The sequence below is a fragment of the Lygodium microphyllum genome, chromosome 12 (genome assembly GCF_053477565.2).
Source record: "Lygodium microphyllum isolate KBCC chromosome 12, Lygodium_microphyllum_v1.1.10, whole genome shotgun sequence".
NCBI lineage: Eukaryota > Viridiplantae > Streptophyta > Polypodiopsida > Schizaeales > Lygodiaceae > Lygodium > Lygodium microphyllum.
In genome coordinates, this window is record NC_141146.1 from 12135066 (window position 1) to 12162852 (window position 27787).

Sequence of the window (27787 nt, forward strand, 5' to 3'; positions counted from 1 at the left end):
GAGGTTTTTTCCCCCCCAGTCATATTATTCTCTAGTTGTGTGTTTATGTTACACAGTTCAGTCACTTAGTGTACTTTACACACTTTTGGTTGTGGACGCACCCTAAGGCACTTACTCAACCCTAAAGTCTAAGGGTTGTATTTTGTACTTTCACTTACACTTGGGAATTGCATCGTGTGTTGAGTTGTGTCTACACTCTCACTCTCTCTATTGTCTACTCTATTTCCAGCTTGGAGCTGCCATTCCCATTCTAACATTTTGTATGAGAGCTCAACATGGTCTAGTTCAGCCTCTCGGAGCTCCCAACCAGCCAACAGGCCAGCCACGTTGCTGCTGCCCTCGACCAACAGCATCTCACCTGCCTCCTACTTGTCTAGTCTTGTGCCAGCAAAACTGCTGCTTGTAGCACCGCAAGCACCACCATCCAGTCACCCTGGTCTAGTTGTGCTGCTGCGCCGTCGTGCCTCGGTCTACTAGCCTCACTACCCTGTAGCATCGCAGCTGCTTGCAGAGGCCATCGTCTGTAGCACTGCCCCTGGTCTAGTCACCATTGCCCCTTGGTTTGTCCAACATCATGTGCAGGTAGGTTTGCCAAGTCCTCCAGTGCTGCCAGTGCCACTAGTGCCGCTGGTGCCTGACCCGCCACCACTAGTTTGTGCGCCACCAACACTAGCACCACTGCTTCGCATAGTTTGGGCATCCACCTGGCTCGACTTCGGCTTGCATTTCAGAGGTGATAGGTATATTTGATTATTTTATTTGAAAATCAGAGCTACAATAAGGAGCCTTTTGCCAGATATCTGCATTTTTGCTCGAGAAGTGTTTTAGGGCACATATTGCAGAAATTTCTTGGAATTTGGGTAAGAAAAATTGGGACTTTTGCATGTTTGGCAAACATTGGCACATGTACTGAAGATTCAGCTTGAAATTGACTGAAATCTTGCATATTTGACAGCTGAATTTTGGGGCTTTTGCATTTTTTGTGCTGCTGACACTATTTTGCATTGGACAGAGTGCTATTCGCTGAAATCTGTGGGAATTTCAGCACATTGGACAGTTGTAATCAAGTGTGACATAGTTTTGTTAATTATAGCTTGGTGTATGCTGTAATTTCTGGAAATTTGCAGATTTCCAGGTTATTCCAGCTTTGGTCCTTGCTCTCGTGCTTTTGGAAGAGTGACATTTATCATAGCCAATCAAGGATAGAGTGATGTATTCACTTATGCATCTAAAGAGGATAGATTGGACGGCAATAACTATTCTCTGTGGTCTTTCATGATGAAAAATGTGCTCATTGCTAAAAATCTTTGGGAGTATGTTAGTGGTGAAGAAGCCTATCTTGGAGTTGTGGCTCCTGCAACTCCTCCCCAAGGAGGATGTGCTCAGCGGCCAGCCACTTCCCCAATGAACAATTGCATAGAAGGCTTGGGACACTCCGGATGCCTAAGCATTGTCACTGATTGCATTGGCAGTTCAGTGGTCCATAATCCCGTATATACGGTCTGCTACTTCTTCATGAGTAGCGTGGCTCACACTTGAGCAAATGTTTGTTCGAAACAATGAGATACACATTTCTTTCTTGAAAAAGGGATGAAGGTGATGCTATGTAGGATCATCTTAAAAAAATTCAGGACTTGCATGAGCAGTTGATGAATATAGATGAGTATTATTTTGATGCACATATGATCTCTACTACTTTGAATTCCTTGCAACCTTCTTATTTGGCCTTTCACATGGCCTTGAATCTCACAATGAGTATTTCTCCACAGCCACTTACTTTTCTTCAATTGGTTAGTTTGCTACTTGAAGAAGAACAAACAAGGAAGAACAGTGGGGTGGATGTTGTAGCCTTTGAATAGGCTTTTATGGCAAGACAAAAGGGCAAGGACAGTCAGTCTAGGAATGCTCTGTAGAGTTTTGGAAGTTCAGGTACTTCACATAGCAACAAGAAGCAGGGGGACACGCAAGCCAAGAAGGGAAAGTGTCATTATTGTAAAAAGCCAAGTCACTACATCACAGAATGTAAGAAATGCATTGCCAAGGAGGAGTCTGGGATGTCTGTTTCTAATGCACCTTCTACCTGCTATAGAGTCTGTCTTTGTTGTTGACCATGACTATTGTTTTTACACTTGGAGTTATGATTCTTCTTGGGTAGATAGAGCATTTAACTCTACAGAGGATGCTAGCACTTGGTTTTTGATAGTGGTGCTTCTAAGCACATTACATCCTGCAGGGATTTATTTACCTTTGTTGTTGCATCTCCTGTTGGCAAATATGTACAATGTGCCAACAATGCATCTTATCTTGTTAGAGGCATTGGAGAGATTGTCTTGAAAGCCATTGATGGTTCTACTCTCCATTTGTAGGATGCATTATATGAGCCAAGGATAAAGAAGAATTTGTTGTCCATTTTTTCTTTAGCAAAATGTGGAATGCAACTCACATTTTATGATGCCAAATGCATGGTCAGGGATAAGAAATTCTTGACTTTGGTATTGAATGGTACATTATATCATACACTCTATGAGTTAGATGCTTATTCGATTGATGAGTTAGTCTATCTGGCATCTACTATCACTCCTGCTATGTCACAAGAAGAGTTATGGCATGCTCGCATGGGGCATGTTAACTGTGGTAGCTTGATGCTTATATAGCGTACTCATATGTTGGATGGTTTACCTCTCTTGGAGAGACCTCCCGAGTTTATTTGTGAGGGATGCATTTTGGAAAAAATGCATCGGTTCTCTTTTCCTGGTGATGTTGCTTTTAAGGTAACAGTCCGGTTAGAGATTGTGCATTTGGATGTATGTGGATCTATGCATATAAAGTCATTGAGTGGATGCTATTATTTCATCACCTTCATTGATGACTTTAATCGCTTTTGTTGGGTCTATTCGTTGGTAAAAAAGTCAAATGTGTACGATGCATTTTTAGCTCTTATTGCAATTGTGGAAAATCAATCTAGCTGTCGAATTAAGACTCTCCATTAGGATTGAGGGGCAAATACATATCTTCTTTGCTGAATAAATTTTTGAAGCAAAAAGGCATTGCCCATCGGTATAGTTTTTTTTTTTGCAAATAAAGTGTGGCTAATTATATCACTTCAGAAAAACCTTGAATACAAAGAAGTGCTTCTGGAGCTGATACAAAGTCACAGAAAGATCAAATATACAGGCCTCTTAGGGCGGTCTAGGGGGGATGGGGGGCAAGAAGCCATGGAGGAGGGGGTGTATCGCCATTTGGGGCTGCCTGCCTGCATCACGAAAAACAAGTCCAGACAAGCCCAAGTGCGTATGAAGTGAAGACGGAGCTCCTGATGAGCTCGAGACTCACCCTGCACTTGGTCCCATCAGCTGCGAAGGGAGTGGATGATGGAGGTCCAGAGCTCTATCAAAGTGACCTGTGCAAAAAATCTCTCTCCTCCAAAGCCTCATGACACTGCGCCTTCCAGATATGCCATCCAGCGAGACTCCCTACAATCTCCCATACCTCCGAGTGGTCTATTGTGGGCTCCAGAACTTGGCGGATGGGTAGATTCTCCAAGCCGGCTATTGCGCATGACCCAGCCTCAATAAGAAAGATCGTGTCCTATATCTCAGCCTCATACAAAAGGTAACGACCCTGGCTGACTGCCTGCTAACAGAAAGCTTCCCATGAGATACATCCAAGGCTGGGTGCTATGTGGCGGAGGATGCAGCATGCTCCTCTCCACACTATGTCCGTCGCCTCACACGATCAGAGGCAGTGCTTTGGAGTTTTGAGAAGCTGCTGTGTGCAGCGTTTACACCCTCTATCCTTTTGCATCTGGGCTAACCAACTCCCTACCGCTAGGCCTCCATGTGCCACCAACCATACTAAATACGATACCCTTCTCGGCCTCTAGCTGTCCCATAGGTGGTGCCAGAAACTCCGTTGGAAAGCATCCATGATGCTGTGCTTTGCCCACTACCTGCTACGCAACGGAGCCCAATCCATGTCCTCCTGCATCAACATATGTTTGCCAATCTTGGTTGTGTACTCCAAGAACCTCAGTGGCTTCTTGGCGACCGTAGTGGCCGGCCATAGCTACTGTCCTGGATCCCACTCTAGCTCATCAAGTGGTTGCCCTCCCAGATCCAAAGGCGCCACTCCGTGAGCTCCTTCCAGAAAACATAGGGGTCAAGTCGCCATGTCTTTCCTTGAAGGCCCACCATCCTCCTCCTCCTCCACAAAAGCGTAGCTATCCCCTCATCCTGTTGCCCTTTGTCAAGGGCCAAACGCTCCCCCTCTTGAATGGTGAAGAAAGTCCCCTATGGGGCGCCACCCACTCTCCCTGCTACCTGTAGAGAGATACCTGTCGGTGAAAACTTAGTAGCCCATACCTCCCCGAGCTCTACCGGCTCTCGTGTTGGGGGGCCAAGCCACTCCTGAGGTATTGCTGTGTCAATCTCCCTTCTCCTCAACTTGACTCCTCTCTGGCAACTTGATGCCTGTTGCAACACCTCCTTGTTCACCAAACTGTACACCTCCCGCCAGGTCTTGTCCGGCAAGCTGGGCTGGCCTCCCAACCAGCCCACTGGATGTGGGGGCGCTTGCCGATCTATACCCCCTCCTAATGTCTAACCTGGGGGTCCCTAATTATCGGCTGACGGTCTATCTCCTCCTGGCAACCTGGGGGGCTCTTGAGTTAGGGCCTTACGGAGGCCCTGCCACACACGAAGTAAGCTACGTAGGAAGGGGGATTTGGGGGGGGTGATCTGGGCCATCCAGAAGATCCATCTCAAGGACGGTCTCCAATCCCTGCTAAGCCTCGGTCTGCACTCTTGGAGGCCCTCCTGCAGTAGGACCTTCTAGGTCTGCCCTCCTAGTGTGAGACCATGGACTACAAGCTTGCAACAAAGGGCCATACTCTGATACTTTGGGTCAATGATACCAAGCCCTCCCTCTGACCGATATTGGATGATGGTCGCCCACACCACCTTGGCCCAAGAGTCCCTAGAACCATTCGATCCGGCCCAGAGGAAGCACCAACATGAGGCGATGTACCGAGCCGTTGCTAGGAGGACCTGGTTGACCACCAGGGCTCGGTCCGCAAGGGAGAGGCGAGCAGTACTCCAATAGGTCAGCTTCCTCTGAATAGAGTTGAGGACTGGGAGAAATTGCTGAGCGGGGGTGATGTCGAGTCCCACCTGGAATCCTAGGTAGCAGACGGTCTGCCCTTTGCACACCCATCTAAATCCCAAGTGGACGCCCCACTCCGTACTGGAGTCCGGGTTTGTAAGGAAACCAACCGACGTCCGCCTCTTGATTTTCCCTCCTGCTGCAGTATAGAATACCTCGAGAGCTAGTCTCACCCTCTCCAACATCAACACATCGTCCTCTATGTAAAGTGATGTATCATTTGTATACTCTGAGTCTAACAACTCCATCTCCTCTCTCATTGGAAGTCGGAGGCCGCATAACCCACTCACACGTGATTTGAGGAAGTGAGACATCGCCTCTGCAAAGAGTAGGAACAAATACAAGGCCAGTGGGCAGCCTTGCCGTACCAATCTCTCCAGCCGAAACTTCTCCCCTCTCGTGGTATCTATGAGAACCCTACTGGTGGCCGATTTGTAGAGTGCGGAGACCCCATGGATCCATGCATGGGGGAAGCCAAACCTCTCCATGGTGCACTCCAAGAAGTCCTAGTCCACCCTGTCATAAGCCTTCTCAAAATCTAGGAGTAGTACAACCAATTCCTGACCACTGTGCTGGGCCCACTTTGTCACCTCAAAGAAGGTAAAGACATTGTCTAGGATGCTCCTATCTTGAACAAAACCTGTCTATGTGTCATGAATGATGTCTGGAAGCATGGGGCGGAGTCGCCTACTAATCATCTTTGCCAGTGCCTTATAGGCAACTGGCAACAGGGTGATCGGTCTCCACTAGGATAGCTCCAACCGGTCTACCCCTTTGGGAAGGAGACTGATAAGACCTGCCGATAAACTCCCTTGCATCTGACCTGAGCTGAAAATCTCCTAGAAAGCCAGTAATAAGGCGTCCTTCACTACCTCCCAGAAGGTGGTGAAGAAATCCTTAGAGAGGCCATCCTCTCCCGAGCATTTCTACCCGTCCTGTGTGTGGAAAGCCTCCTCTAATTCCTTCTCTGTGAAGGGGGCTAGGGGGGAGCGTCCCATCTCCTCTGTGACGAGGGACGGGATGTGATCCTAGACCTACTGTTTGCAACACTGTCCTCTGGGCTGAGACTGTCTCTTGCTGGAAAAGGTGTTTGTAGTAATCGGTGGGAATCTCCATCACCTCGTTTGGGCTAGAGCGAATCCTCCCATACTGATCCCAAAGGCTATGTATCTACTCTCCTGAGGTGCGGGGCTGGTGTCCCGGAAAGAACTCCTTGCATATCGTGTCCCCCTTCTGCGCCCAGAAGGCTGTTGATGTGCAGAATGAAAACTCCGAGCCCTGTCCTCTAGGCTAGCGATGACTACTCATACGTGCACCTCTTGTGCGTGGAGGATGGGATCCCCTGGTGCCTCCTGTACTAATCTCTGCGTGGCTGCTAGGTCCCACCGGAGTGCTCTCTCCTCCTCCCAACACTGCTGCCTGGCATGTAGGCAGATACTGCTCGACTCGGCTAGGACCTCTGCAACCTCCTCTGCGATCCAGTCCCTCCTGCTCCACTTCCTAGTCCAAATCTACTCAATCTGTCTCTTAACCTCCTCTCTCCTGTAGATCGAGTCAAGGATCCAACAGGATCGTGTACCTAGGGAAGATGCTGGAGGATCAAGTGTCAGGAGGACCGGACAGTGATCGGACAGAGTGGTGCCAGCCAACTGCCTTATTTGGCCTCCGCGAGAGCATCCCCACTCTCCCACGTAAAACCTGTCCAACTACTCCAACAAGACTCCGCTTGGCCGCCTGTATCTCCACGAGAAGTCCAACAACCTTTTCTTCCTATGGAAAGCTAGGTCTCTCCAAGCATCGTGAGCTCCTACTGCCAGTAGGAAGACCTCCCATGCCTCCTGCTCCTCCCCAGCCATGCCCTGGTAGTTTTTGCCTCTCCCTTGCTGGTCCTCTAAGGCCTCCAGGTTGTTGACCAACAATCCAGGAGTCCACCTCTGGGAGTCCTACTGCAATCTCCGCCGAGAACCTGCTGTGTGCCTTGACCTCAGTGGGGGTGCATACATTGAGGACTCCGAGGCACGAGTCCCCAATATCCAACCTGAACCATAGAACCTTCCTTGCCACAATCGCCCCATGATCTCGTACGTAGGCGGTAAGGTTTGGGCCAATAGAGGTGCATATGCTTCCACTCTTGCCATGGGCATCGATAGTGTACTCCCAATAGGTGTGTGACCTACCTCTGGGAGAACCATCTCTACCCGATGGGCCTGGGCGGAGGTGAGCTTGTGCTTCTGTAGAAGTAGGATGTCTATCCATCCTGCAAGGGCCGGCTGCAACTCCTGTCGAACAATCAACTTCCTAGAACCACGTGCCCCATTGTAGCGGAAACTATTCACATTCTAGGATGCAAGGTGTAAGCTTATGGGAAAACTTGTGACTGACCAAACAGGCATTTGTTTGGTATGGAAGCTGTTGATGAGGAGGAAGAACTAAGGGGCATGCAAGTACGCTTTGCCGTAGGTCTAGACGCCAAGCTCCAGTCCCCCATGGTGGACCATAGGGGTGATAGATGCTCCAGGTGGTACTACCAATGCATCTATCAGCGATACTGAGAGTCATGACTCTGTACATTGGTAGAAACGGGCCGCTTGTGCCAGGGGCCACTCGATCACATCCATCGGAGCTCTCCACTATGGAGGGGCTCGAAAGATAATGCTCAAGTGTGCGATCTCGGCACTAGCCCACCAGTTAATGTCCATCATGCAACCTGGCCACTGCTATGAAAATAGAGCTAGTGCTTCTCCCATCCACAAGGAGATGAGGTCCACCACCTGACTCTTCACCTCCTCCTCTATCTCTGTCATTATCCAATCCCCTGAGTGAGAGGACTGAAAGAAAAAAGCATAGTTTGGTCCATCCAGTGGTGCTAGTAGATGGACCTTGCCCCTCCTTGACTTATGAACCACGAAGATGCCCACCTCTAGAGGTAGTGAAAACTCTCCGTGCTCCACTACTCTCAGGTAGCACCATGGGCCACTGCGGAGGAACTCTTGTGGTAACAACTGCGCTTGTCTCGGGAAAGTGTGATGGGCGGTAGAGGCAGATGAGCTAGTGGCTGTGTGGGGAGGGCAAGATTGCTAGTGCGAGGAGGATGTAGGCGTGTGTGGATCATCACCTCCTATGGGAGAAGGGGGGGTGGGTCTAGGGGGGATCACCTGTACCGGGTGCGGATTAGAAGGGGTGCTCGGCAGGGGAGGTGGTGGGGGGGAAAAAGATCGAGGGATGGTGGGGTGGTCGGAGGTATGTGATGGGTGTGGGGGGGGGGGGGGGGAGGGGTTGTGGGCTAGGGTCAATGGGGGATCCATGGGAGGTGGGTGTGGAGACTGTGAAATCTTAGGTGAGGGAGTCTGTGGCGCGGGTGGTGGATGTCGGGGACTGTGGTCTTGCTGGGTGGGGCAAGCGGGGGGGGAGAGGGCACTATCGTCCCGTAGTCTCGTACACAGGCGGTGAGACTCGGGACAATAGAGGTGCATACACCTCCACTAATACCGTGGGCACCTATGGCGTGCTCCCAGTAAGTGTGCGAGCTGCCCAGAAGTACCTTCCCAACCCGCTCGGCCTGGATGGGGGTGAGCTTGTGCTCCTGCAGAAGTAAGACGTCGATCTGTCCTGCAAGGGCAAGCTGCAACTCTTGCCGAACAATCAACTTCCTAGAAACACATGCCACACTGTAGTGGAGAGTATACACATTCCAAGATGCAAGGTGTAAGCTCATGGGGAAATCTGTGACTGACCGAACAGGCATCTGTTTGGTGTGGATGCTGCTGATGAGGAGGAGAAACTGTGAGGCATGCAAGTGCGCTTTGCCACCAGTCTGGATAGTGAACTCCAGTCCCCCATGGTGGCCCTTGGCCGGACCATTGGGGTGATAGATACTCCAGGTGGTACTATCAATGCATCTATCAGCCATGTTGAGAATCGCGACTCCGTACACTGGTAGAAACGGGCCGCTTGTGCTGGGGGCCACTTGATCACATCCCTTGGAGCTCTCCACTGTGGAGGGGTTCGAAAGATAATGCTCACGTGTGGGATCTCAGCACCAGCCCACCAGTTAATGTCCATCATGCAACTTGGCCACTGTTGTGCAAACAATGCTAATTCTTCATCTCCCATCCACTAGGAGATGTGATCCGCCACCTGACTCTTTCAATCCTCAATCTGTGTAGTCGTCCACTCCCCTGAGTAAGAGGACTGAAGAAAAAAGGCGTAGTTTGGTCCATCCGGTGGTGCTAGTAGATGGACCTTGCCCCTCCTTGACTTACGAACCACGAAGATCCCCACCTCTACAGATAGTGGGAACTCTCTACGCTTTGCAACTTGTAGGTGTAAAATATTACACGGCGCAGCGAACAGAATCTGAGAAAGAGATAGAGAGTACACAACAGATAAGAGGAGAATCAGTAAAATTCTTTAACTCCAAACAACTGATACAAAGATGGCTCTGTCCACCCGTGCGCTTCCACTGTGTGAAGCTTAGATGGCGATCTAGACAGAAGATAGGTGAAGAGCTTAAGGCTAGCTGGAACAACAACTCTGACTGGGTGAAAGATGAGTGTTAGATGGCTGCGAAGGGGTTTAGCTTTTATAGCCCGCGAAGGTCGTTAGGTCGGCCTGCTGACCGACCTACCATATGAGCCTCCACTAGTCGGCCAGGGAATATTCCATGGAATATTCCCTTTACCATCGGGCCGGGGGCGCTACCCCCGGACCCCCGCCAGGGGGGCCGCTGGCCCCCCTGGGACCCCCCAGCCAGGGGCCGCTTCCGCGGCCCCCGGACCCCACAATAGGGGCCCCTTTTAACTCCCTTACCACGCAACTCAATGCAATGTGCCTCGAGTTGCTACCAGCTTAACCACTCCGTCTAACCCAAAGATTAGACCCACAACAGTCACCTTTTTGCCATCCGGTCACATAGACCTCATCTGATATACAAGTCAGGACTCAACCAATGTCCGGGCTCACATTTGGCTTCTCCTCATAATGGGGGCCTTACAACTTTGAGCACCATGGATCATTGGTAGCACCTAATGAGGGTGGGGCATTGATCATATCTAACACCCCCCCTCAATGTCCACCCATAGGTGAACTATCTCCTCGGCCCAATGCCGAGTCTCTGAAGATGAACTTGAAGCAGATCCTTCGTAAGTGCTTTGGTGAAGATATCTGCTCCATTCTCCTCTGTTGGACAGTAGACCAATTCCACTATCCCATCCTCCATCAAATCACGCACATAGTGATACTGGATCTCTATATGTTTGGTGCGTGCATGAAACACTGGATTTTTGGCAATGGCGATGCAACTCTGATTGTCACATCTCAGCACAGTTGGTTCTTCATCCTGCACTCCCATATGCCATAGAATCCTTCTCAACCATACGGCCTCACATGCAGCAAAACAAGCTGCCTTGTACTCTGCTTCGGTAGAAGACAATGCCACTGTTGGTTGCTTCTTACTAATCCAAGAGAAAATTCCTGAACCCAAAGAGAAACAATAACCAGAAACTGACTTCCTGGAATCAATGTCTCCTGCCCAATCTGAGTCACAGTTCCCCACAAGAGAAGTTCCGAAACTGTATGTGATACCATAGTCAAGAGTTTTCTTCAAGTATCTGAGCACCCGCATCCCAGCCTTCCAATGACTCTCATGAGGTTTGTTTGAGAACCTGCTCAAAACACCAACAGCAAAACTGATATCTGGTCTGGTGTTACACAAGTAGATTAGACTGCCGACCAACCTCCTATACCTCCCAATGTCTGCTAGTGCTGATGTATCCTCAACGGATAACTTTACATTCACCTCCATAGGTGTAGCTATCTCCTTGCACTCGGTCATGCCAAATGCCTTCAAGATCTCCCATGCATACTTCTTCTGAGAGATGAAGATCTTTCCTGGCTCTTGCCAGACTTCAATCCCCAAACAATAGTGCAGCAAGCCCAAGTCTGTCATTTCAAACTCAAAACTCAAAGCCTTTCGAGTTTGGTTGATCATATCTTCATAGTCACCTGTAATAAGAAGGTCGTCCACATATAGGACAATCACTACAGACTTTTTACCATCCCTGTAAACATACAAGTTAGCATCTGAGGCACATCTTTTGAAGTTTAGGTTTAAAAAGAACCTATCTATCCGCTGGTACCATGCTCTGGGGGCTTGTTTCAGCCCATACAATGCCTTCTTCAGTTTACACACTTTGTTCTCAGAATGGGGGGCCTCAAACCCTGGTGGCTGAGCCACGTACACCTCCTCCTTGAGGTCACCATTTAAGAACGCTGACTTAACATCCATTTGGTACACTGGCCACTTCTTGTGGGCAGCCACTGCAAGTACCGTGCGAATAGTGGTCATTCTGGCAGTTGGGGCAAATGACTCTTGAAAATCAAACCCTTCAACTTGTGAAAATCCTTGGGCAACCAGTCTAGCTTTGTACTTTTCTAAGGTACCATCAGCCTTGTACTTTACCTTCCAGATCCACTTGGTGCCAATAATCTTCCGCTTTGCTGGCCGATCCACTAGCTCCCAAGTGTCATTCTTCATTATGCTGTCATACTCCGCCTGCATAGCAGCCTTCCATGATGGATCTGCAAGTGCTTCTTCTAAGTCAGTTGGCTCCTTTACTTTTCTCATAATCTCAACCATCAAGGCCATGTTGACTATGTGAGCAGAAGCCCTCCTTTGCTCCTCTATTCTCTGAGACCTCCTTGGTCCGTCTGCCTTCTCCTCAACAGATGCAGGCATAGGATTATTGTGGTCATAGAGCTGCTTCACCCAGCGCGGCAATGGCTTTTCCGGTGGGGTGATGTCAGGTTGGTGAACTTTTTCCTCATCATCTGAAGATGATGCTTCCTTCTCCTTAAGGATAGGGATAGCTCTCGGGACAGGTTCATAGTGGACTACTTCTTCGCTTGATGATAAAGTGGAAGACCTTGCCTTTTCCTCCTCCACTGTATGCGGCTCCTCCTTGAACACCACATCACGGCTCGCGATGATCTTCTTTGCCTCTTGGTCATATAACTTGTAAGCCTTCTGCTCATCACTATAACCCAAGAAGATACATTTTCTGCTTTTTGGTTGTAACTTGTTTCTCTTCTCATCTGGAACATGTGCATAACATTCACATCCAAAAATTCTGAAATGTGAAACAGATGGTTTCTTACCAGTGTAAGCCTCATGAGGTGTTTTTCCCTTGAGAGCCTTTGTGTAGCTCCGATTTAGAATGTAGACTGCAGTATTAACAGCTTCAGCCCAAAAATGGTTAGGCAATCCCTTGCCCTTTAGCATGCATCTTGCCATCTCCACAATGGTACGATTCCTGCGTTCCACAACACCATTCTGCTGAGGTGTGTGAGGCGTCGTCAATTGACGCTTGATCCCTTTGCTCTTGCAAAAGCCTTCAAACTCCTTTGAGTTGAACTCACCACCACCATCTGTTCTAAATTTCTTCACACTTTTCCCTGTTTCATTCTCAACAAGTATTAGCCATTCTTTAAACTTACCAAAAGCTTGAGCCTTATCACGAAGGAAGTACACCCACATCTTCCTACTGTAGTCATCGACAATCAACATAAAATAAGAAGATCCCCCCAAGGCCTGTGTAGGCATCTTACCACACAAGTCAGCATGTACCAACTCTAGAGGAGCATGTGCTCTATTCTTGCTTTCTTGTGGAAATGCCTTTCTCTGTTGCTTGCCCATCATACAAGCTTCACATGGTTCCTTCAATTCAGTTATTGTAGGTAGGTGAGCAACCATACCTTGCTTTTGCATCTCCTTCAATACTGCAAATCCGATGTGTCCAAACCTTTCATGCCAAAGCTTACTTGTGCCCACTCCAGCGGTGGCTGTAAGAGCACTTAGCTCATACAGGTTGTTCCTTCTTTCTCCTTTGCCAACAATTGTGCCAGCACTATCAATAATTTCTGCACCTGTCTTCTTGAACCTCACTTCATGACCAAGATCAGTTATGGCAGCAACTGATAAGAGATTTCTCCTGATTTCGGGAACATACAACACATTTGAAAGCTTTTTGACTTCACCATTTGCAGCAACAAAAGAAATAGTACCTGTGCCCGCAGCAGGGCATTTAGCATCATTTCCAACCGTCACAGTGATGGATTCTTGTAGAGGCTGCATAGAACTGTATAGACCTTTCTTGTTGGTCATGTGACGGGAGGCCCCACTATCCAACACCCAAGAGTCAGTGGTAGATTCTTCTTGCGCCGAGGAGCACACTTCCTCAATGGTCGCCATGAATAATTCCAACTCTGCTTCAGCCGTATTGGCTGTCTCTTTCCCTTTAGTTTTAAGGGTACCATTCTTTTCATCTGCCTTCTTGACACGACAATCTGCAATTGCATGTCCTTTCTTCTTACAGTAGAAGCACTCTCCTTGAAACTTCTTCTTGCCGCCCTTTTTCTTTTTGTCACCATCATTTTTGGTGGAGGAAACACCTTTGCCTTTTGCATTGGCAGAGAATGCAGCATCTCCATTGTTGCTTCCTTCTCGGGCTTTCAGCCTCAACTCCTCCTCCATTAATAATGCACAAAACTCCTCAAAAGTCAAAGCTTGAGGTCTCACCTGAGTATTAAGGGCAGTTACTAGTCCATCAAACTTTTGTGGACAAATCCGAAGACACCTCCGAGCTAGCTCTTCGCTAGTCTTTTGTATCCCAGCGCCAGCCATCTGGTCGCGCAGATTCTTAATCCGAGTGATGAATGCTTCAACCGTCTCTCCTTCAGCAAACTTCTCCGCTGCTAGTTGATTCTCCAAGTTTTGAATCCTTGTTTGGTTTCGTGTTTCATACTGACTCCTTAGTACATTCCAAGCCTCTGACGCTTTGGTTGTATGCTGAATCAGAGTCAAAACACTGTCAGAACAGCTTGTAACTAAGGCACACAATGCATCTGCATTCCTTCGTTTCCAAGCTCGTAGAAGATCTGCATTCGGAGGAATCATCACACTAGGATTTGATGGGTCGGGGGTAGGCTGTGGTTCTGCGTCAGTCCCCAGCACAGTCTCCAGAAGCTCATAAGAATCAAGGATAGTTGTAATTTTGAACTTCCACAAGGTGTAGTTTGTACCATCTAACTTGCCTTCGCTGAAGGTTGGTGGACGAATCCTCAGTGTTTGAATAGCCGGTACAGCAGCACCACCTCTTGCACCGCTTCCTGATGCGCCAGAACTGCTTCCCGGAGTCGACATCGTTTCTCTTTGCTGTTGAAGCCTTTGCCTCTTGCACGCTCTCCGATCTCTAGAGCCCCCTGGGCTCTGATACCATGTAAAATATTACACGGCGCAGCGAACAGAATCTGAGAAAGAGATAGAGAGTACACAACAGATAAGAGGAGAATCAGTAAAATTCTTTAACTCCAAACAACTGATACAAAGATGGCTCTGTCCACCCGTGCGCTTCCACTGTGTGAAGCTTAGATGGCGATCTAGACAGAAGATAGGTGAAGAGCTTAAGGCTAGCTGGAACAACAACTCTGACTGGGTGAAAGATGAGTGTTAGATGGCTGCGAAGGGGTTTAGCTTTTATAGCCCGCGAAGGTCGTTAGGTCGGCCTGCTGACCGACCTACCATATGAGCCTCCACTAGTCGGCCAGGGAATATTCCATGGAATATTCCCTTTACCATCGGGCCGGGGGCGCTACCCCCGGACCCCCGCCAGGGGGGCCGCTGGCCCCCCTGGGACCCCCCAGCCAGGGGCCGCTTCCGCGGCCCCCGGACCCCACAATAGGGGCCCCTTTTAACTCCCTTACCACGCAACTCAATGCAATGTGCCTCGAGTTGCTACCAGCTTAACCACTCCGTCTAACCCAAAGATTAGACCCACAACAGTCACCTTTTTGCCATCCGGTCACATAGACCTCATCTGATATACAAGTCAGGACTCAACCAATGTCCGGGCTCACATTTGGCTTCTCCTCATAATGGGGGCCTTACAACTTTGAGCACCATGGATCATTGGTAGCACCTAATGAGGGTGGGGCATTGATCATATCTAACAGTAGGTAGGACCATGGGCCACTGCGGAAGAAATCCTGTGGCAACAACTGTGCTTGTCTCGGGAAGGTGTGGCGGGTGGCAGGGGCGGATGATCTGCTGGTTGTGTGGGAGGGGGAAGACTGCTGGTGTGCGGAGGAGGTAGGTGTGTGTGGCTCATCACTTGCTGTGGGAGGGGGGGGTGGGTCCGAGGGGGACTCACCTGACCTGGGTGTGGATCGGGGGGGGGGGGGGGTGCTCGGCAGGGGGGCTGGTGGGGGGGAAGCGGATCGAGGGATGGTGGGATGGATGGAGATGCATGGCGGGTGGGGGAGGGGGGGGGGGAGGTGGGTGAGGGGACTATGGAAGCTCAGGCGAGGCAGTCTATGGCACGGGTGCAGAATGTGGGGGGTTGCGGTCTTGTCGGGTGGGACGGATAGGGGGGGGCTGTGGAGTGCTTTGCCGAGGGGAATCGCTCGCTCGCCTGCGCCCTGCTGAAGAGACTGGGTTTGAGGAGTTGGTTGTGCCCCCCCTTGCCTTCTTTCTCCCTCTCTGTCGTCTCTGGACACATGTGAAGCCGTCAGCGTCCACCTACGGACCTGTGGGCGGAGTCGTCTTGGCTCCGAAACGCGTATAACCTGCTGCTTGATGCCCAAAGTCGTGGCAGTGCAGGCATTGCCTTGGTTGCCCAATCACAATGACCTACTACCTAAAGGAGTGCTCGCCTGCCTCAATCTCTAGGAACTGTGGGATATTCTTGACCTCTTTCATTGCCACCCGTACCTTTGGGACTCCTGCTGTTGTCATTGCATCCGTGAAAGACGCGGGAAGGATAGTGCCGAAGAGTCGTCAAAAGTCTTCCACCAACTGGCGATACTCAATCGCCAAGTCGGGGAAAAGAAGGGTGACCGGGTGCTAAAGAAACCTGTTGTGGAGTGCAAAGGATCCACAGTAAAGCCACTGTACCAAGGGACCATGTATATGACCCCCTTCGTGGACGGATATGGTGAACTGGCGAGTAACTCGTGAGCTGCTCGGCAGACCTGGACCATGAAGATCCCTTGGCCCAAAAGGACCGCCTCCATGATCTGCGCTGTGCCGATGTGCAATGTGGAGTGAAGCCAGTCGTGAAGCTAGGCCCTGGCTAGGGAATGTCCTACTACCTGATCATAAATCACTGTTTCCATTAGCTCCAGTTCCCTAGCTCGGACGACTAAGAGTTGCTCCTCAGAGAGGACTATGTGCAAGGTGTTTGACTAGGGGGCACTCGCTGAGTGTGCCGATGTCTGACCATAGGTTTCCATTGTGTGTCCCTGCTGGGAACGTACCTATCACGCTACTATGCTATCGGAGGGGGGAGTTACTGCAGAGGGAGGGAGAAACTGGGGGGGGGGGGGGGTTCCAAGCGAGGGCGAGCAGGTGGCGTGACCAAGTAGGCGGGGGCGGAGGCGTCGAGCAAGGGCGGGGCGGGGCGGCGCTGTGTAGGGCATCGAGTAGGGGCAGGGGGGCGTTGTGGGGCGTCGAGTAGGGGAGAGGGGTTGATTAGAGGCGGAGGCGGACGGGGAAGTAGTGGGATAGAGATGGGGAAACTGGCGCGATAGCGGGGGGTTGGAGCACAGCGAACGTGATGGGGGAGAGCTCATATAGGAATTATCTCATTGAACTCAAAGCTGAAAACATCTATACCTTTCCAACTACCATCATGAACCTCTCTATGCTAGATAGACCCATGATAGGTATCTTGGAATGAGAGTGCTTTTTGAGCAGTTCCACATTGTATTTGGCTTAGACGTCATTTTGTATTCAACAACTATGTATTGTTCATTGTTTATTTTCCATTTAGTTAGTCATAGCATTAGATGACAACTATTTTGGGACTTCGGAAATTCCCTGACTTTTTAGATGTAAAATTTTGGTCTCATAGGCCAATTTGGCCTTTAGTGGATGCTAATGTAACTTTCTTTCTTTTTTTCTTTCTCACTTTCTCTTGCTCTTGCTCAACTCTTGTAGCTTCAGACGTGCTCTTACCCTCTTCTCTTCTCTATTCCAACATGGTATCAGAGCTCAGCTATGGTCCATAGCATTCGTGAACCATTTACCTAGCTTGAGAGAGGACGTGTTACTTCTAAGAAATCTTGAACCGTTTATCTAGCTTAAGAGAGGACATACTTACCATAGCCATCTCCAGAGCACATCTTATCACTCCAAACCTCGACATTGGGGGTTCTAATAGCACAATATTGTATTTTCACCCAATCTAGCTGCATTTTGGCAACACCCCTGTTTGTATTGATCTCACAGCCAGAGGAGTCAATATTCCTGCAGACCCTCTTAGGAGGTGCTTCCCCTATAAGTGCTCCATCCTTGGTTAAAAGGGGTCAGGTCTGATTCGCCGCCTGCTGGTAAAACCCTAGCCTGGGGTATAGCTGTCACAGGCAGCCACTAAAGCTTGGAGACAAGCTTTTTATCAATTAGGATTTTGACAAGGTGAAGCTGGTCTGGAGATCCTGCACGTGAGATCCTACATCAAGTGAAGTTGAGTTTGGGGTCTATCAAATTGCAATATCACTTTATATAGTAGCATAGATATGCCAATTAGAGTAGCATAGATATGCTAATTAGAGTAGGATAGATATGCTAATTAGAGTAGCATATGTATTTCTAATTCCCCCTGTGATATTCAATAAGTGTTGAGCACCAAGAGAATAAAATAATAATACAAAGAAGTCAATGGAGAGCTGGAACCAAGAATGGCCTTATCTTGCTCTCTTGGGAGGGCATGGGATGTCCTTTCTCATATCACATAGTCATAAGCCCCTTTGATGGGTGGATTAGGAAGATGCTGCCATGGGCTAGGAGAAGCTCACATTGATGGAAGAAGCCCCAAGGGTCCCTCTACCATAAGATCGCTCACAAGTAGATGAATCCTCCAAAGGATGCCAGTGAGGCAGCTCTCTGATGAGAAGCCCCCTTTGAATACATGCTCACAATGGATCCAATTGAATCCTTGTAGTGAAACCATATGCACTTCCACATCTGCGTACACTTGCAACTTCCCTGCAGCTATCACCTATAACTCCTCAAGAAATATGAGGGCATCAAGACTATGCCTTTGCCAATGCATAATCCTCCACAGGAAATACACCAAGCATCTGCAATTCGAGATGAAGGATACCTTCTCCTGAATGAGAGATAGATGCCGTGATATCTTGTCCATCCATAAGATGCTTCAATGTGGGTAGCACAAAGAGCACCTCATGAGAGACTCAAAGCCATTATGGCTAAAGCCTTGAGAGGCTCGTGGCAGCCTCTCTATGGTGAAAAATCCTCCGTGCTTGGAACATCTGGAGTGGCATGACTGAAAACCTCATGCACTAGCCAAGAAGAATGTAAAATGGCAATGATGATTAGTGCTGAGTAGTGGAAAGAGGGATGAACAAAATGTGCGCTGCAAGTGGGGTGTGACACCAATCACTCGATAGGAAAAGTCATCCAAACTCAATGTACTACAAAATGATGTTTCAATCACTAACCCTTTGAATGTGGTGTTATGTGCCTTTATCTAAGGTTTCAAAGCCTCTATGCTGTGTTTATAATGTCAGGGGCTAAACATGACTTTAAAGGGTCAATGGCAGGGTGCAATGCACAGGCCTCCACAGCGATAGTGCAGCACAACATGGGAAGGTGCGAAGCTGGCACCACCAACTGCCAGCACCAGTTGCCAGTGCAGCAATGTCACAGCGAGGAAAGTGTGAAGACATTGATAGATCAAAGCAACAGCATGGAGATAAGCTGAGAAAATTCCAAAGGCAGCAGACATAACTCAGAAACCACTGGTGTCCAGCCCACAACACTGCCCAAGCTTGCCACAGTTCTTCCTCTTGCCATGTCCTGTCACATGACTGCTGTCCTTTCACAACATCACAAGATCATGTGCTTGTAACAAGACAATGTAGAGCATAAACAAGGGCAATGAGGACAAATGGAAAGCAGCTCAATAATGACGAAAATCACATAAGAGCTACCTTTAACATATTCCCAACAACACAGCCAAGAGTGGAGCACCAACCAAGAGCGAGTGGAAAAATGAGCACACAATGTGTGGGGTGCCAAATTATGTTGCCTTCATATAGGCTACAAGTGGAGAGGACTCACTACAAGTACCTCACAAGAGGAACTCCGTTAGCACTTTATAGAATAGCGTACCTAGTTCTAAAAACTACATGCATGATACTCCCTAATCTTTTACAGAAGAAAGAAAAGAATGGGAAATGCAAATTGTTTTCAAAATCCCAGTACCTGATCATCTGGAATTTGTTGTGGGTCCTTGATCATAGTTAAGACAGATACCCTAGGAGCAGGTGCTGGCTCCTTGTGAGCATTGGCTTCAACAATAGCATCCTTCATGACCAACAACTAGTATAATCATTTGTTCAAAAGAATCCATATGCATGAAGTCCAATCTAAAACAACTAAATTTCAAACAACAAAATACCAGGGTACTCTTGTCAATTTTCAGTGTCCGAAAGGTCGACACACTCAAACCTGTCCGAAATGAATGAAGAACAATGCGCTCAACCTGCCAAAAAGAAATGTAGATGCTAGAGAGAGGTAGATGTTTGTTTTTGTGATAGGTGAGAAATAATTATGCAATAAAATGGTTGGAGTAGGCTGCATAATTATACTAGAAAAAAAAAGTTTGGTAATCCACATTAGCTATAAAAATCTTAACTGTGTGATGGGAAAGACTTCACAGAGAGTTTGAGTGCACGAGCAAGATCAGCCTTTCTACCTACTTTCAGATTATAGAAATTACCCATTTTGGATCACCTCACATGGTCTGTCCTTGTAGACCATCTGACCACGTGATTGGCAATCATGGATCAATATGTAAACCACTTATGTATGCAACATAGGAACAAGCTTTTGTTAAGTTTACTTCACTTCTGTAGACTAAGTCATCTTAGGTGACTTTGACTTTCTAGAGACTTTTGGACCTGTTTGGACTGGACCCTAGATTTGGACTTAGGTCCTATTGGGTCCTTTTTTGGAGCGGAACCCTTGGGCTCCAAGCCACCCTTGGGCCCTACCCCATCCTCCATCTCACGACCCAGTGGCCAGCATCCTTGCCTCCCCTTGCCGGGCTCCACTACTCCCCACCCCTACCTTTCTCCATCCTACCCTGCCCCTCGCCCTCACCCCTTGGTTTGAACCACTCTACCCCCATCCCTGCCCAGCCCAGCCTGCCAATCCCCTCTCCCGTCTCTTTCCACCCTCTTCCCACCTGTTCCCCCGACAGCACGTTTCTGACTTCTCTGTGCATTTTCTAAGGTATACCAAAGATGTTATGGCTTTGTGCAAAGTGGGTGTATTGCTTTGATGGAACCCACCCGCACCATACACACGTACCCTACGTTTATGCATGTTTTAAGATAGAATATTTGCCGAGATGTTTTTAATAGCATTCAATTTTCCTTGAAGGAAAAGTTCAAAGTATGATAACATAAGATAAGCACTTCAGTCTAAATGAACATTGAGGGGTGCTGGAGACCAAGGATTCATATCCTCATCAAGCCAAAATGGAATAGCCTCACTGAAATACCATGCATGCTTTCATTCGAGCCTAAAAGAAAATGCAAATGATTGTGCTATTTCTAGGATGGACTTACACATCTATGCCCATCTCCTCCTTGCTATCCGTAGAGCATGTGCACTTCGCGTCTTTGTGATCACCATGCAAGCCTGCACCTTCACCAATGAAACTCTAGAGAAGTGAATGAGAAGGCCTATGGTGGACCCCTTGCAATCACTCATATGGAACACCCTATAAAAGGGAGTCACAACAATAACAATGGCATGGACTTTTTGCCAAAATTGCTCATTGAGGTGCAAGTGCTGCATGGCTTTGGCCTCCTTTATTTTATGGTCATCCCACTCATTCCATAGAGTGGACACCACTATTTGGTGTAGGGTGGACTGCACCCTCATAAAGGAGCTCGAGCAACAACCACATGTAAGCAAACCGAGTTGAAGAAGGCTTCTTAAACTGGAGTGTGCTATGCTCGCAATACATCATAAGCATCTTCACCTTTATTGTGAAGAAAAAGTTGACACTTGATGTAGCTTTGTGGACCACCCTTTTCACCCACTTGAGCTTCCGGATGTCCTCCATGAGCAAGTCTAAACAATGACTTGCACATGGAGTCCGCACAATCGTAGGAAGCTTAGCCTCAAGCAAACAGCCCATGCATGGACATTGGATGCATTGTTGGTAATAACTTGCACCACATTTGAGGGGCCCACCTACAACCACAAATTATAGTACTTAGAGAGAGAGAAATAAAATGATATATTAACGCCTACAAAAGGCCAAAATGACCTATGAGACCATGAGTTACAATCATGTGTATGATGGTACAACTGTCTGGGCAAAATATGTATATAGCACAAAGCAAAATAAGAAAGGAAACTAACTATAGCTATGTGTAAAACATAGAGCTCTATCTAGTAACAATGAGCTCCAAATGGTACAATCTCGTGGGTATGGAGGACCTAGCTCTAGCTCGAGCAATAATCCCTTGTATCCGCCTATGAAGGTGTTGTCGGTGCCTGTGCTGAGGCCTAGGACATTTGGATTGGCTAAGCTGAACAGCTCGATCAATCAGTACTCCTTGTTTGTGTGTGGACTGTGGCGGTGAGAGAGGCTCTCGTGTGGACTGTGGATGTAACTATATTGAAGTTCTCTGAGTCTCCTTTGCAAAGAAGTCTGTGAGCTACCTCTGTGAAGGGCCTTGATGTCCTGGGGCAGTTGTACTCCTGAGGCGCATGTCATGAAGCCGTCATATCTCAAGAAGAAAGAGGCCAAGGCATCGTTGATCGGTAAAATCCATGACTCTGGATAGTGGTCCAAATCCGTCCCTAAAGAGACAGTGGAAACAACCACGGACCTCATAATACGCTGGGCAGCGGCAAATATAATGCTCCTCTGTCTCTGGCTCTAATTGGCATATCTGGCATATGCGCTCCTCTAGTGGGATGGATCTATATTTGTCAGTCTCAATCTCTAGCTGATGTGAGGAGGTGCACAACTGGCCAATAGTACATCTGATCCCATGGGAAAGATGGGTGTCCATGTATCTCGGGTGAACAATAAATCCATCATCTGTAGTATGAAGGAAATGCACACGGTAGAAAGCCATCTTTGTCCCTAGCTCCTGCCCTGGCATCAACCATGTCCGCTTGATATCCAGCTAGGTAAGATCCATCCTGATGACCTTGCGGATCTCTAACTTGCTCAGATTAAGAGATGGTGCATCAAGGGAGTACTGGAAGGGGAGTAACTTGTCCATGCTAAAGCCATGCAGCTCAAACCAGGCTAACATCTCTGCATACCAACATGAAGTATCACCCTATCTAGCAAGCTGCTTGGAGGACTCAAGGTCCAACCGTGCATATCTGTGTCTAGGTAAGTCCCATAGGCTATGTATGTATGCGATCGATCAGGTAAGGGCCTCTACCACAATCGGTGTAGCTGCTAGCTCGGCTCAGATGATCTCATGTGGCACTGAGGCCTTACATTTGATCATCCTGGATATCATGGACACTAGGGGTTTCTCCATCGACCTCTATCCGTCATAAGTGCTCCTTGATCTACTATGGTGGTCAAGACTAGGCCCCCATATCTGTACTCCATAAAGTAGTGTGGATGTGACCACTATATTGAAGAGCCATAGCTTGGTACGGGGTTCTTGGAATTGCATCTGCGAGCACATCCTCTCCAAACCACCTAGTGCTGTGTATCCACGAGTCAGTCTAGTATCTGCTGCCTCTCGCATAGAAAAGGTGGGCCCTGTGAATAAGACTCCTAGGTATGTATAAGAATCCACATATTCCAGCTCCTCAGATCCACATGTGAATTTAGTTGCTGATCTCCTAACCCATCAATGTACAGGCCAAATAATGTCGGAGAGAGGGGGCATCCCTGCTTCACCCCAATGGTGGAGTAAATAGGTGCCAAAAGACCCTCAGGTGTCCGGACTTTGCCCACAACTCTCTCATACAGTGCCAAAATACCCCAACTGAGCTCTTTCGGTACTCCCATGGTATGCAATCTATTTATCAGCTTGTTTCTCGATACTGTGTCAAAGGCTTTGCGGAAGTCCACAAAGCAACAGTAGGTTCGTCGGCCATGGACCCTTCCCTCCTCATTGATCGCTCTAAGTGTGAGGATGTGATCCAATGTGGAGAAGCCTCTCCTAAAGCCAGCCTGTCCCTGTGCTCTAAGACCCCACATCTCTGCCCACCTGCTTAACTCATGCTCAAGGATGGAAGCATATAACTTAGCCAATGTATGCCCAACCATGATAGTCTGATATTTACTGGGTAGAGTAAGGTCCCCTGACTTGAGGATAGGCACAATAGTGTTCGTGCTTCAGCTTTCTAGTAGGCCTTCACACATGGCTATGTTAAACATGTAAGCTAGGAATCCTGCCACCAAATCTCTAGCATGGATCAAGTGCTCGGCTACTAATCCATCATGATCTTGTGCCTTTCCTTTGCTAAGTCTGTTAATGGCCTCTCGGACCCTACTTTCTGTAAAGAAAATGGTGGTCACTGGACAAGGCTCAAGTGGGTCAGGAAGAGGTGGCTGACTCTCCACAGTATGAAGACTAGTTGCATACTCCTCCCATACGACGGTGGACGTAGTAGGTGTGGTCGGGCAATGCTCTCTAAAAAGCCTCCAAGCCTCTCTAGAGTCCTAGCTCAAGAATAACTGATATAGGTCTCGCTCTAGCTGGGCCAAGAATGTTCTCTTCTTCCACCGTGTGAGGCGTCTAAAGAGTATTTGTGAGAAATGATAAGATAAAATCTATTAATATAACCAATACAACTGGTATCATCTCTCATCATAGAAGAAGAGAGAGATATATAAAATTATGTGTAGGTCTACATGGTAGATTGGGATGAGAAGTATGGAAAAATGAAAAAGCTGAAAAAACTAGGTTTAAAAATATTAAAAGAGTGTAGAGTAGCTCCCCCTTAGTCTATGGAATCCACCAAGACTCTGCAAGCTACCTTTGACTGAGTCACTGTGCCAATCTGCATTTGTAATGAGCAATCGTGAAGCAAATGTGACGTATATGGGCATGCCTATGTCGCCAAGTAGGTACTCTAGGGCGTCATGCTTTGCATAAAACCACGTCTAATGTCATCTCATTAGTAAGGTAAAGATAACATTAAAAATAAGTGGGTGGCCCATGAAATGATGCTGAGAATGACTATACAATGGGACTATACTAGGGTCGAACCATGTGTATTGTTGTCCCATCGGTAGAAAAGAAAAGGAGAACCAGATTTGATAGAACCATGTACAAAAATGTGGTGGAGACTATAGGTTGCTAGCTGATCTTAAGATATGCACATGATCTCAGTGATGATGGAGTTCCTAGTTGCTTCACTGATATGCTTGATGGTGAGTCTTCAGTGTCTCATGATACTGGCTTGGATCCGCGACTGTGTTGTGACCTCCTTGGACGTGGTCCTGGTAGACGGGGTCGTCGTGCTCGATGAAGGGAAATGGCTCTATCCAATGTGACTCCACGACGTGGCATGTAAGGTGTCTGGTAGGATGGCTCTGTCTCTGCTAGGCTAGTAGTGTCAGTAGGGTCGAGTTTGCGGAAAAAGTCTATCACTGCTCTTTGTGTGGGTCCCTCTAGATGAGCTGGCCTCCTGTCTCACAGTAGTGCTGCGCGGTGCCTTTGGAGCTCCAAGAGGAAAAGATCTAGGCATCTCTGGTCCTTGTACTCCATGATGCAATGAAGGGGTTCAAAACCATCACGGAAGAGGCAACGGTACCATCCTCGTATGTCAAAGTATACCGTACATCTGCATATGTAGTGCTCCTTCGTCTCAAGCTCTTGACCATGAAGTTGGCAACTCCTATCCTTTGCTAAGGTATCTGTTCTTGTACCTGTCTCCATCTGAAGCCTATGTGAGGAGGTGTGAATTTGTCTGATAGCAACCTGTATGATATGGGAGAGGTGGGTGTCCATATATGCTGGTTAAATAGTGAAACCGTCATCAGGGAGAAAAAAATGACTCTTGTAGAGCTTCATGCTTGAGGGAGTGGTGGGTGGATCCATGTCCTTGCTATCTCAATCCTCAAGATATTAGCTCTAATCACCTGGTTCAACTCTGATTGGCTAAGAGAAAGTATAGGGCATTCAAGGCTATAATCAAAAGGTGGAAGGTGGTCAATATCCAAACCATGTAGGTGCATCCAAATAGTCATCTGTGAAAATCAACAGTTCTTCTCGCCTCATGCTGCTAGTTGTCTAGATCAAGTTAGTGCTAATTTGGAGTATCTATGCTGTAGAAGCTCCCATAATCTGTGCCAAAAGATCATTGCCCTGAAGAGTGCCTCCGTACCTATAGGTGCTGCCCCTAGCTTTGCTGTGACAATGGGATGTTGGTTGGAGGTCTTACTCCTAATCATACGTGCTATCATCATGATCAATGGCCTTTCCATGCTATCCCAACCATCATAATAATCCCTCTTTGCTCTAGTTTGATCAGTGAGTGGGCTAAGACGCATGTGGTACAAGCTACAACCGCCATACCTCTACTCCATATAGTAGTGTAGGTATGACTAGGATGTCAAACAGCCATAGTTTGGTGTGGGGCTCTTGGAACTGTATGTGAGCACATTGACTCTTGAGTTCCCTAGTGCTGCATATTCTCGTGCCAGATGTGCCTCTGATGCCCCTCTCAATGATAAATGTGGGCTAGAGAAGGTGACTCCTAGGCAGACATATTCCCTCACATGCTTCACTATGTCTGTAAAGTTCTACATTACTCTTCGCGTGAACTAACCCTTCCAATGGATAATTTTGATAAATGCCTACGATAATGCAAATTTTTTTTATTATTCCCCTCCCCAAACCGACTGTCGTGCTGGAAGGGGAGGGAAATAGAATGAGTGACAAAGCTCCTTGGTGGAGCTCGGCGCTTCCAGCCGCCATGCACAGCGACACGGAGAGAGGGAGGATTCCCTTCCCTCTCCCTGTAAAAACCCCCACCTAAGGGAAGGCCAGGAAAAAAGGGAGAGGACGACGTTGCCAGGACCTCGCCATGAGAAGGAGGAACGTTGCCTCGACGCCTGACGGAGGAGCTGAAGCCGGAAGGGAAAGAGGGGAAGGCTACTGCCACGTCTCGAGTGCCTGGGAGGAGCCGCTGCCTACCGTTGCAAGCCCGCCACCTGTCCGTCACGCCGCATCGCCGTTAAGTTTCCCCCACGTGGGGAAACTTTGGAAGCTTCCTGGGGGGAAGCTTCCAAAGGGCTTAACAAGCCCCTTCCCTCCCTCCCCCCCCCCCCCCCCCCCCCCAGTGCTAAAATCAATAATCTTTTGTCTTGGGCCGTATAAACCCTTTTCATCCCCTATTGTGCCTTTCGAAAACCTTTCATTTCCCCCGTGTCTTGAAATTTCCCCCAAGACCCCCTTCCTATACTCCCCCCCCCCCGGTTTTAATCCTCCTAAGGCCCTTTTCACCCCCCTTTCTCGTGCCTTTTCAAAACCCTTCCATACCTCCCGTGACTTAACCTTTAAGCCCTTTGTTATGGGCTTTGAAACCCTTTTCCCCCCCTCCTGTCTAAAACCCCCTTTCTGATGGGTGTTAGAACCCCCATGTTTTACCCATTAAGCCTTTCCCGTAGGCCTTAAAAACCCTCTTTTTTCCTTGGTGGTAACCCCTATAAGCCCCTTCCTCTTGGGCCTTGGAACCCACCCCCCTCCATGTTTTATAAACCTTTAGCTTTTTTTTCCCTTAGCTTTCCCATGTTTCCCCTGGGCTTTAGAAAAAAACCGTGTGCTTTATAAAATTCCTTAAGCCCTTTCTCTTGGACTTAGGGATTACTCCCCATTTCTCCCGTGATTAAAACCCTTAGCCGTTCCTTACCCTTTTCAAAATACCCTTGGTACTTTGATTTTTTTTTCCTTTACTCGAAAAAGAGAAGAAGAGTATTGAAGTGCAAGGGAGCAACGGTGAAATTCCAAGGAGGAGTTGTAAAGCTGCTTCCATGTCTGAAAAACTACAATTGCGATGCCTCCTAAGAAAGTCCAAGGTGCAGCCGCGGGAGGGTCATCTCCCAGTATCCATGTGGATATCTCACCCCAAAACCAGGTTTTCCTTCTTAATTTTTATTTTATATCATTGTAATTTAATCACGCAAGGTTAGTTGTTAGAAATAGGATATATTTTTTTCCTAGTCATTCACGACGAAATACATCTAATGGAACATGCGAAATAAATAAAGTATAAATGTACTTTTTTTTTTTCAAATAGCTTTATGCATTGAAATGAATTATGAGCTAGATTATTACCCATTAAAGTAGTATACTTCGGTTAAGCCTAAAGGTATAAAACTGCATCTCGCACTATTAACCCCTATTCTTTTTACAATGAATCATCATGGAAAGTGCAAATCATGAAAGGACTCTTACGATGCATAAACTCTATGAAATTATCGTTGCTAACTGCATAACTTAGCAAGAAAAAGGTTGCTTATTTAGCATAAACTCTATGAAATTATTGTTGCTAACTGCATAAACTCTATGAAATTATCGTTGCTAACTGCATAACTTAGCA

At 47.8% G+C, this 27787-nt stretch overlaps 1 protein-coding gene across 7 annotated transcripts in view; it reads right to left on the reverse strand.

Annotated features, from left to right (window-relative positions):
- The window catches only part of LOC148027458 (cilia- and flagella-associated protein 44-like), a 223066-nt gene that overhangs the window by 79539 nt on the left and 115740 nt on the right, over positions 1–27787 (reverse strand). For all 7 annotated transcript variants that reach the window (XM_087689155.1, XM_087689154.1, XM_087689153.1 and 4 more), the window contains 2 exons: positions 19638–19721; positions 19442–19543 (listed from right to left, as the gene is read on the reverse strand). In XM_087689155.1, the coding sequence (XP_087545281.1) occupies positions 19442–19543; positions 19638–19721 (186 nt within the window). The remainder of the gene's footprint in view (positions 1–19441; positions 19544–19637; positions 19722–27787) is intronic.